Source organism: Mastigoproctus giganteus, chromosome 2, assembly GCF_048544385.1.
Source record: "Mastigoproctus giganteus isolate SK-2022 chromosome 2, ASM4854438v1, whole genome shotgun sequence".
Classification (NCBI taxonomy): Eukaryota; Metazoa; Arthropoda; class Arachnida; order Uropygi; family Thelyphonidae; genus Mastigoproctus; species Mastigoproctus giganteus.
This window is the reverse complement of record NC_143576.1, coordinates 120,927,884-120,940,192: the sequence shown is the minus strand read 5'-3', so window position 1 is coordinate 120,940,192 and position 12,309 is coordinate 120,927,884. Positions and strand designations below refer to the sequence as shown.

Here is a 12,309-nt window from a genome sequence, read left to right as displayed (position 1 = left end):
GCTATATGAACATAATACAGCTGCCAATTATACAAATGGTGATGTAATATAAGCAAACGTGGATCTCATATTGGTTAAGCTAGAAGAACTGCATGCATTCGTTTGTCTTTACATAAGTACATACTATGCAAGAGGTAAGATTTTGGCACAGGGAAACTCAATGCATTTCAAAATATTTCAATATCTTCAAAAACATGTTTGCCTACAACAAAAAAAAAAATCAAACAGGACATATCGACATTCAATAAAAATGTCCACATTCTCAAATGACAAAAATTAAAGAACAAAATTAAATTTCTCACCACAATTGCAATTAGAAGTAACGTCAAACCTATCACATCGGCCATGTTGGTTAAACGCTTCACCACAAAGCAAGGTCCGGCACATAAATAATACCAATCTGCACCTACCTAAAAAATAATCCGTCCTTTACATTTCAAAATAATTTTGCATATAAAACATATTTAAACGAACAAAGACACTTTTATCAATAATCATTAACATACCTATATTGAAGTACGGAGGCCGAACTAAACCACAATCATGTAACTATATTAGGCATTGTATAAAACTTATCGGAAGTTATAGAACATATAGTTCACATAAAGTAGTGAGACTGCATCATATCTGTACGGAATGTCAAAGGTGTCTGTGTCAAATTTTAAAAATGTAGAAATTTAAGGATATGAAGCCTCAGGATACGAAAATTTAACCAACATACAAGCAGATGCATTGGAAAAATGAAGCAAAACAACTTTGTAAAGGAATTTTTACAATTTAAAAATTCTACACCTGATAGAATTTCCCATAATGCGAAAATAATCCAAAATTGTGTTGTCAGTTCTCACACTTTGGGTGCAGACCCGTTAACTGAACAGGTAACAAATTAACTGGATGGTAGAAGGCCAGTGGCGCGTTACATCTTCATGGGTGTCCAAGACAAAATAGAATTTTGGGGCCCTATCTATACCTTCATGGGGCCCAAGGCAAAATGTAATTTGAGGGAACCATCTAAAGAAAAAACTAATAAAGAACATTTCAATTTCATTTTACTCTGACAACAAAAAGAAACAAATTTTATGACATAAGAACCGCGATTTAAGTTAGCAAGAGCTTAAAATGCCGACAAACGTGACAGAGAATATGTACTAAGTCAAGGCTTAATAAAAACGGCACTCACCTCAATAATCCGTTATAGTTACATGGATTGTGAAACAGGAATGTGGGAATTCTCTAATTACAACTAAAATTAGCAGTTAAGAATCGTAAATAAGAAAGCGTACTTTAAAAAACTTAGCTCGGAGGACGGGGAGGGGCACAACATCATCATTTAATTGTCGGTTATAACACCGTGTAAATAATAATATGTTAAACTGAAAATAGGAATAAGGCCAATAATCGTAAACGACGGACTTTCGATAGGTTCATCTTCAGTTGGCATTAAAAATGAAGAACAGAAGGTCGCTGTGGATCTTAAGTACCTGAAATATTTTGATGGAGAGTTGGTAATTTAATTCACGTGAGATTCCAAAAGAAAGACAAAGAAACCAGAAGTTTTGTGTTTAACACGTGAAGGTTGGTGTTGAGACGATACCATTCTATTATGAGGGTTTCATATTGAAGAAGCTTATAGCTTGAATTTAATTTGATAATAGTTATTGCGGCATCAACTGAGGAGTTATGGTTATGAGTGTGTACATACTGAGAGGGCTCGGTATTTCCTTGATGTGTCCGGAAACTATTAACTGGTAGTAGGTGCGTGTATTTGCGAGGATGGACAATCCGAAGTTATTGGTAAAATTCCCAATTTACAATCGGTTTGACATTTGATCAAATAGACCAGCGTTTCTCAAATTGTGTTCCGTGAGATGTGAACAAGTATTCCACGAAAAATCGTAATTAATAATTCAAAAAATAAAATGAATAAATTTTGCATGTTTATAGCGTACACCACTTTTGTATCGTTATAATATTTAACATAATTTTTTTTCGGTTAATATCCTGGCATAGACTAATGATCAAATAGACCGCGGAACACTTTACTTTGGTGGGCTTCGCATAGAGAAGTATGTAGAGAAGGTAATGACACCTACGTAAAAGTAGCAATATAGTGATCTAATATGCCATTCGTATGCGCTTTAGCCTGGAATACACGAGTTAAGGGAGAGGGGAAAGGGAACCGAAATCATAACTAAACTCACTTCCTTGTATAATTTTTTTTTGATAATTATTAGTATTTCGAAATATCCTTACTAAAATATGTGACCATAGATTTGTGGTTGAAAAGAGGAACTTTAAAACGAGAAGCAAAGTACTTCTAGTAGTGCAATTTACTCAATGAAAACGACAACAATATTGTGAAAAGAGAAGATTAACAATAGCAACATTTTGTTCCGCAGAAATCCGAAGTGAAAAAAAAAACAGGATCAACTAAAAAAAAAAAAAACTGTACGAAGGTATAATGACAGTCATTTCAATTTCGGCATTACATGTATTGGAGTAAAGATTCTCCTGGTGCACACTGCATGATATATAATGAAATATGAGCAACAGTTCTTTCGCTCTTGCTAAACTTGTTTCGTAAGTGTTCCGTGAATATGTTGTGCGATTATTATTTAATATTATTTCTCCCTGATTGGGGGGGTTCCACCTCTTACACAGGGTAGTTGTTGTTATGTCTGGTGTTACTATTGGCCGAGGAACTCTCTGACTATTCTACAGGTGTTAAAGATTGCGGCTTTCTGGAGTTCCTTGTAGGTGTTCGCTGGGAGACCTATTGCTGCTAGGCTGTTATGTAGGGTCTTTGGCACCATACCTGTGCTTGACATGATGATTGGGATGATCGTTAATTGTTTCATATGCCACATCTCTTTGATCTCCTGTTTTAGGTTTGTGTACTTCCTGATTCTTTCCCCATGCGTTTTCTGCAGGTTGCCAGTGTTGGGTACCGCTAAGTCAATCAGACAGGTAGACTTTTCCTTCTTGTCCACAAGGTTTATGTCCGGTCTGTTGTGCGGGATTGTCCTATCCGTTACAATGGCGCGGTCCCAGTGCAGCTTGTGGGTTAGGATCTCTAGTACTGCCTGGGGTTTGTACTTATAGTACGGTACACGTTCTTCGATCAACTGGTATTTCCTTGCTAGTTGCAGATGTATTATCCTGGCTACCTGGTCGTGTCTATGTGTGTACTCAGTCTGGGTGATCACCTTGCATTCCGCGGTGATGTGATGGATCGTTTCTGAGGCCAGGTGGCATCATTTACATGTGTCATCAAACACTATGGGCTCTTTTGCAATGTATTTTCTATAGTACCTGCTGTTTAATATCTGGTCTTGGATGGCGAGCATGAATCCTTCAGTCTCGGGTAAGAGCCTCCCGCTCGTGAGCCATGCATTGGAAGCAATTTTATCTATGTGATCCTGATGGAGATCACTGTAGTGTCTGCCATGGAGTGTCTTCTCTGCCCAACTTTCTAGATATGTTTGTACCTCCTGGTTGGGGGGCTCCTCGCTTAGTTTCGGTGTGGGATACCGCTTATGGATCTTCTTTATGGCCTGTTGGAGTAATGCTGTGTGTTTCTGGAAGTAATCCTTCATGTTAACAATCGCTGTCTTCTGTTACTCAATAAAGTCTATCAGGCTCCTTCCACCTTCTTCGCGGAAAATTGTCAGTCTCTCCACGGCAGATTTCGGGTAGTATTGGCAGCTCTTGGTCATTACTGTCCTTGTCTTTCTCATGATATCCTCCAGCTCGGTGTTAGTCCAAACTATGACTCTGAATCAGTATGTTAGCACTGGGACTACATAGGTGTTTGTGGCTTTAACTGTGTTCCCTCCGTTCAGCTTTGCTTGCACCAGACTTTTGAGTCATAATAAATAGTATGAGTAATAAAAATAATAATAATTATTATTATTATTATTAGCCCAATGTGCAAGGAAGCTTGAGGCTTATGCTGCACCAGCAAAAAAAAAAATCCTGAGAGAGAGAGAGAGAGAGAGAGAGAGAGAGAGAGAGAGAGAGAGAGAGAGAGAAGTAGAAAGGAATCACCAAGAAAGAGAAGAATGATGATGTCCAAAGATGAAAAGTGTTCTGTGAATATGTTGTGAGATCAAAAGTGTTCTGCGACTAAAAACGTTTTGGAAACGCTAAAATAGATTATGTTATTAATATTCTTAGTGTCGTATATGCAGGTTTCTTTAATATGAAACCTTCATAATATAATAGTACCGACTCAACGCCGACCTTGACGTCTTAAACACAAAACTTCCGGTTTCTTTGTCTTTCATTTGGAATCTCACGCGAATTAAATTACCACGTGTCCAGCAAACCATTTCGGGTACTTAAGATCCAAAGCAACCTTCTGTTCTTCATTTTTAACGCCAACTGAAGATGAACCTATCGAAAGTCTATTTAACCATTTTTATGAGAGCTTCCTTAGAGTCAGGAGAGGTCCCCATGGACTGGAGGTGTGCAAATGTATCACCAATTCACAAAGGGGGTTAAAAAGTAGACACAAGTAACAATAGATCTGTTAGTTTAACTTGTGTTCTGGGGAAAATAATGGAGTCAATGGTAAAAGAGCATTGCAGGATCATCTAGACAAGTCTGCAGTAATAGTTAAGACAGAGCATGAGTTAGTTAAAGGGAGGTCTAGTCTGACCAATTTGATTGAATACTATGATGTGGTCACAAAGGAACTGAATGTCAAAAAATAATTTTGATATCATATACTTGGATTTCAGGAAAGCATTTGATACTATTGCACATGGAAGATTGCTGTACAAATTGGAGATATTTGTTATTTTGGTTTTTAGAAGCATTAGCAGCTAAGGCCATATTGCTCCGGGAAATGTTGTGGTCATTCCCTGACCTTTCCGCATCCTCCGTATTTGGTGGTGACGTGCTCGAAACCCGGTCTAATGAAGAAGCGTGTGCTACGCACTGCTGCTCCTTCCCACCTGGCTAAGGAGGCGCCTACAAATTGGAGAGGTATGGCATTAAGGGTAATTTGCTACAATGGATAAAGGGATGGTTGAGTGGGAAACGGCGCAGAGAGTGGTAATCAAGGGACACTGCTTTCGTCGACAAATGTTATTAGTGCAGTTCCCAGGGTTCGGTGGTGGGCCCATTGTTGTTTTGTACATTCATCAATGATATTGATGAAGGTATATCAGGATTAATGTCCAAATTTGCAGATAATACATAGGTTGGCATGTTGTTAAGGACAGTATGATACTCCAACTGGATCTAGACAAGTTGGGCTGAGAAATGGTAACTGAAGTTTATCATTGAAATGCAAAGTACTGCATATGGGTAGCAATAACCCAAGAGAAATATACCAACTGTGCGGTACTACACTCAGGAAAGTGAAAAGTGAAAAAGAACTGGGGGTAATTGTGCAGTCAAATATGAAGTTTGCTGAGCAGTGCAGACGGGCGACCAGGGCAGGTCATGGAGTATTGTCAATGATAGATAGGAATTTTGCTAGCAGGACAGGGAGATGATTATCCCATTATACAAAGCAATGGTCAGGCCACACCGAAAGTACTGTGTACAGGTCTGGAAGCTTCGTTTTAGGAAGGATGTATAGTTGCTAGAACGAGTACAAAGAAGGGAAACATGATTGGTGAGGGGAACAAAGGAGTGCTCTTACCAAGAAAGGCTTAAGTTCTGCAAATTGTAGCGCCTGGAATGTAGGCACAAGCGGGATGATGTGATTGAGGTGTATAAGGCCTTGAATAGGTTGAGCAAGCTGAATGCTGATGGGATTCTTCCTCATCTTCAGATTAAGAACCTGGGGGAGGGGGGGGCATAGATTCAAATTGAGGAAAGATAGTTGTAGAATTGATGTGCGAAAATTTGCCTTTAGCCAGCGGGTGGTTGATTGGTGGCACAGACTTGCATCTTTAGTTGTGGAAGTTGATAGCCTAAATAAATATAAGGCTGAGCTGGACAATCATTTGGAACGAATAGAGGGGTGAAATGGGATTTTTTTTTTTTTTTTTGCTGATACTGCTTGCTTTCTTGCATCGTATGCCTCTACCAATGCTAAGGTAGAGGCACCCGTCATTCACGGCTATTGGCCTTATTCCCATTTTAATTTTAACATATTATTACGGTCGGACCTCTATATAATGAAATCGATCGTTCCCTTGAAAAAAAGAAATATGACCTTAACAAAAGTGAAAAATACTGAAAATTCAGAAATATGGTAAAAGATGGGAAAGCTGTGGGAATGAACAAATTTAATAATATTTTAAAACAATTTTTTAATACCTACATATTAAGACGGCTTACCTGATGTCCACAATTTATTAGTACACTTTTAAGAATTATGTCGTAAACTATTTGATTATTTTTTGTTGTACACTGGATTCTACTATGTAATATCGGTGTAAATACACCATAGTTTACCCATAAATTTAACTACATAAGTAGTGTAACGGCATCGTTTTGATTTTATCTAATATTGTGGCTGCCTTCACGACGAGATACCAGATATTGCACTACTTCGAATAAATAATGCTTCTCTAGTAGATGAGACTACTGTTATTTATTCTCAGTGGGCACCACCACCCAGACGCGGTTCGGAGCTTTTTGGCTCACTCCTCAGTGAGCGGGCAGTTACCCTAATAATGCAGACATGCCATCACGGTTGCGAAGTTAATTCCACAATATGAGAGATGCCAAATGGTGAAGATAATGATAATATTTATGTAATTAAATTTATGGGTAAACTATGGTGTATTTACACCAATATTATATAGTTAATTTTAACCCATAACGTATTATGCCTTGTCCATTTAGTCTTCAAAATATTATCATTATCTTCACCATTTGCCATCTCTCATATTGTGGAATGAACTTCGCAACCGTGTGTCTGCATTATTAGGGTACCTCTCCGCCAACTGATGAGTGAGCCATCCAGTTCCGAAACGCGTCTGGGTGGTGCCCACTGAGAATAAATAACAGTAGTCTCCTCTACAAGAGAAGCATTATTTATTCTTAGTAGTGCAATATCTGGTATATCATTGTGAAGGTAGCCACAATATGAGATAAAATCAAAACGAGGCTGTTACACTTATCTAGTTAAATTTATGGGTAAACTGTTGTGTATTTACACAGTATAGTTAATTTTAACCCATAACGTATTTCGTGCATTTAGTCTTCAAAACTGGATTCTACTGTACACTGTTCATAAAAATCTTCGCATTTGTTTAAACTTAAATCAGATATATTTTCTGTTACATTTCTTCCCACTGAAGTCCTGGATGCAGAGTTTCAAATGCTGCCAACGTTTGTTTGGAAGATTTAATATTGCCCTCATTTCCATCCAACTCATCGTCGATATTTTCATTAGTTCTTTAAATACGCTCCAAAATGTTGGGAGTCACTCGGATTTCAGCTGCTATGACATCACTATCAACTCCTAAAAATACGTCAAGAACAAATTCTCCACTGATCAAATCTTGCTTGGAACTCTTCCCAAAATTGTTCAATGTTTTCTAGTAGTTTATCCCTCTCATCTCTGTTAATTAGCATTTAAGAAAAACCTGCTTTTGCGAAACAATTCTTAATCGTTTTTCCGTCACATCGTCAAATCTATAACAGAATATATAGGTTGGTTGGTTTCTCTGCTCCGCATATATATATATATATATATATATATATATATATTTTTTTTTTTTTTTTTTTTTTTTTGTTCAGTATGCGCCTTCGGTAGCGCATTTTCGAATTCTTCATAATGCCTGGGTCCATTGGCTGCAGTCAAGACGAATTATTTAGAAGGAAGAAAACAAGCTTCACACTTGTAAGTTTCGAAATTACCTAGTGAAGGTTAACAGGACAGTTGTCGACAATCAACGCGATTTTTCTGTTTTCTCTTAAAAATCCACTGCTCAGAAAGTTCGCTTGTCGGTTAAGGTTTTTGTTGTAGTTGTAGTTCAACTCTAAAGACCTTTGAAACATTGGGGTTATTTACTTTTGCCTATTGCCAAAAGCTTCAGTTTTTCATTACCAGCCATATTTGCAACCAAGGGGGCAATTATCTCCTTACTATTTTTATCACCTAAACATTTATCAAGTTTAAAAGTCAATGTAAAAGTCAATTTAAAAAATAGACATGTTTCTCCAACGTTGAATATGTCTTTGGGGTCGTAGACCTCCGTAATTTTTTTCAAATTGTTTCTTTCCCATTTCTTCTATTACAACTCCACTTTCACCAGAAATAACTTTTTTTAGTAAGCCATGACGCTCTTTAAATTTGTCCAGCAAAACAAAACTGGCAAAAACGTGCGATATCTAACGGCTCGGGGCCGTTAGACATCGCACGCTTTTTTTTTTTTTTTCTGATGCAATATAAGCTTGCTTTCTTGCATCATGTGCCTTTGCTAATGCTAGCGTTGTGTAGTGTTGTTCTCTGACCATTTAGCCGTCGGGCCCCTAGTGAACTCTCCGTTGCCCACACTTAGCCACGAAGAGGCAGGTAAGGCACTAGAGCGATCGTTTAAGTACTCTGACAGGCTCTGCCACCTAATTTCCGAAGATTTCAGAGGCAAGGGCCTAAAAAAAAAATTATAATAAATAAAAAGATAATAAAATAAAAAAAATAAAAAATAAATAATAATAATAAATAAAAAGATAATAAAATAAAAAAAATAAAAAATAAATAATAATAATAAATAAAAAGATAATAAAATAAAAAAATAAAAAATAATAATAAATAAAAATAAAAAATATGTATATAGAAAAATAATAATAATATAATAAAAAAAATAAAAAATAATAATAAATAAAAATAAAAAATATGTATATAGAAAAATAATAATAATATAATAAAAAAAATAAAATGAATAGATAAAGTAAAAAAATGCGAAACAAATTAGAGCAGAAGTAGAGTCTGAAGAAGGGGGGGGGGGAACGGGTAAAACATGGGGATGATAGGGAGGACAACTCCGACCTGGTCAGTGGGAACAAGCCCCACCAGGAGAAAAGAGGGGGAGCAGGGAAGGGTGGGGACGGAAAACCGTCCCCCCTGCCCAAGGGATGGGGATTAAAAGTGAACTGGGCAAGAGCGCCCCGTTCAGGTCGCCAATGTCAACAGTCACTGTCAGATAATGGATCCATTAACCCAGACAAGAAGTACTTTCAGGAGGCTGGCATTTGGTGTTATTTTGCCTCCTCCGGGTGTTTCTTGGGTCTTCCTTGCGTTATCAATGCTCATTGTCTGTAGAGCTCAGGTCCAGTTGAATTGCCTATAATAGGACAAAGTCACAGTTAGGTGTTTATTCCCGTGTCTCTCATTGAAGGCATCATTATTTTGTCAGTTCGTCCAAACAGTTTGTCAATTTCTAGTCAGTGTTCCATGGCATGCATTTAAAAGGTCTATGTCAATGTCTGTGAGCTAACAGTTTCAAGTCCCGGGTTGTCAAGTTGGGTGATGTCATTTTTCAGTCGCCTTTCATTAGAAGTATTTATTTTGTTGGTGATTTATGTTAGGTCAGTTTGTCTAGGTAGTGTGTCCATTTCCGTTCAGTTTAGTCATATAGTCAATTCCATGGCATTCATCAGTAAGGTCCATGCTAGTGGTCTCTGTGGATGGCAGTTAATGTCCTGCTTCGGGCAAAAAGTTCATGTGCATACTTAGTAAAAGCCTTGTACTCTTCTGGTGAGTTGAGATGTAATTCCAGATTCCGTGGGAAGTAAGTGATTGTTGTCATTAACTGGCAACGAAATTTTTTGACTGTACCTCATAATTGGTACAGTCAAATATAATGTGGTGTCAGGTCTCTTCTGCCTCCCCGCATGTGCAGCATGGGTCCTCGATCATCCCAAAGTTTGTTAATTTTGCGTTGGATGATCCATGGCCAGTCAGTAGGTAAGTTGTGAATAGTCCGGGATGGAACCAAGTTCGGGGCTTTGGATACAACCTGTCAATACTCGGTGGCGAGGAAGGTGGGACGTGTGCCCTAGGCGCCAAATTTCGGGGACGCCTTTTTAAAAGTTAAAAAATGCAAAAATTCCAAAAGAACAGTTTTCAAGGGCGCCAGCAACCCTGATTACGCCACTAGTTGTGGAAGTTGATAGTTTAAATAAATTCAAGGAAGAACAAGAGAAACTATTGGGGAAATAAATAGGTGAAATGGGAGGTGTGTCGTGCTTTTTTTTATTTTTTTATTCTTCTTCTTTGGCTGATTCTGGATAAGCTTGCCTTCCAGTGAAATTTGCATCTGCTAATGCTAATTATCGCCTTGCCTAGGTTGGATGAAAAACGCCTGAATTCGAATCCCATCACTGGCACAACACATTTTTTTTTTTTTTTTTTTTTTTAACTACGCAACTCAGTCGATCTTATGCGAGGTTGATATGATTTGTTTTTTGACGACTTTCTTTCTCACATACATGGGTGATGTGTGAATATATCAGAAATTGCGAGAATATCTGCGTACCCTATTTTGTGCCTTTGGTCATGAACATTACCTTTGGGAGCTTAGTAAGTAACTTTTAGATCAGGGGCGGCTCGTCCATAGGCATTGTAGCACCCCTAGCTATTTAAATCTAGATATATATTGAACGGAGTTATATGAAATTTTGCGAAGAACAATGCAACGGAATGAATATTTTTATTAACAGGATCTGCATATAGTATGCGCATCCTCTATTTCCAGTAATCATTTCAATAATAAACGAAGAAAAACACGAAATCGTTTTCAACTTTGAAGTTTAATTAACGGTACGCCTCACTGTGCGCCAGACAGTGACATATTTTGCATGCCAGTGAATATCTGCTAGTTGATTGCCATTGGCAACCAGTATATTGGCAACTTGCCAATATACACAGATGAAACGAATCAAAGTCAATGTAAAGTGCGCAGTGCAAATTTCATTGTTGGCCATGATGGGTATGTAGCTACAATGTCGGCATCTTTTTGTTATTTGCCCGAATTCCCATTAAGTAACTAAATAACATCAGTATTAAGTCAATACTAACATTAAACAGTGTAATTGTATGATTACAGCTTGAACTTGAAGTTATATTATGAGGTGATGTGTAAGTAAAACATTATTTCTACGACACACGATTTTATGAAATTTGATTCGATCATGGCCTCCATGCTTCCCCATGAAGTAAATTGCGTGATAGTGAATAAACTTCAGCAACTTAGTTTTTCACAATTATCTCTCCAAGAAAAAATTGCGATTAAAAAATGAAGGCTGCCCCACACCAAAGGTTCAAATTTCTCAGCGGGGAATAAGTAATAATAAGAAATAGATTTGCAGTTTTAAAACTGAATGGTACCAAAGGAAAAGTTGGCTTTGTTGTTAAGTTAAAATGGCATTGTTTTGTTTTCCATGTTTACTGTTCGGAGGTGACTTAACGTCGACAAAAAAAAAAAAAAAAAAAAAAAGTGGCTTTACAAACATAAACAGAAAGAAAAAACTCTAAAACATGAGCGTTCGAAGAAACATATTGATAATGTGATTTCACTATCGCTTTTAGGAAGCGTAAATATTAAAGAACAGCTTAGTGAGGCCTACAAACTTTCGATCTGCAAACATAACAGAAAAGTTATCAAGAATCGTGAGGTATTATATATAGACTGCATTAAATTTTGTGGACAGTTTGGAATTCCTCTATGTGGACATGACGAAAAAGACGATTCTAAAAATCCAGGAGTATTCAGAGGATTAATAAATTTCGACTATACATTACATTCCAAATTAAAGAACCATTTAGAAGGTAATGCCGCATTTAAAGGCATTTCAAAAACTATTCAGAATGATATTCTTGACTGTTTGCTGCAAATATGGCGGGATGAATTAAAAAGAGAAATTAAAGAAGCTTCATTCGTAGCTGTCATGGCTGATGACATAACAGATGTTTCAGAACATGTACAAATGGTAAATGTTCTAAGATATGAACTGAATGGAAACTTTTGAGCGTTTTGGGGTTTTTTTTCACTCCGAAAAACCGAACGCCAGACGAAATATCGAAGTGGATTCTAGATCAGTTAGACATAATCCTCGAAGAAAATACTCAAAAACTGGTTGCTCAGCCATTTGATGGCGCAAGTGTGATGAAAGGCAAGAAAGGGAAAGTTAAGGCTAAAATAAAAGAAGTGTACAAAAATACACATTTTATCCACTGCTATGCACACCAACTGAATCTGATGAGAAATGCAGCAAGTAGTACCCGAGATTCAAGAATATTCTTTTTGAACCTCGTGTCGATACCAACATTTTTCTCGAGATCACCATAGCGTCTCTCTGTTCTCAGAAACCATATGAACAGCCGTGTTGCCCGACCTT

General features: G+C 37.4%; 1 protein-coding gene across 1 annotated transcript in view; it reads right to left on the bottom strand.

Annotated features, from left to right (window-relative positions):
* Nucleotides 1–612, bottom strand: part of LOC150089531 (selenoprotein F) — a 50,807-nt gene extending 50,195 nt beyond the window's left edge. The window contains exons 1-2 of the mRNA XM_090368653.1: nt 507–612; nt 303–410 (exon numbers count right to left, since the gene is read on the bottom strand). Coding sequence (XP_090224779.1) covers nt 303–347 — 45 coding nt within the window. The 5' untranslated portion in view covers nt 348–410; nt 507–612. The remainder of the gene's footprint in view (nt 1–302; nt 411–506) is intronic.
* Nucleotides 613–12,309: the final 11,697 nt, after the last annotated feature.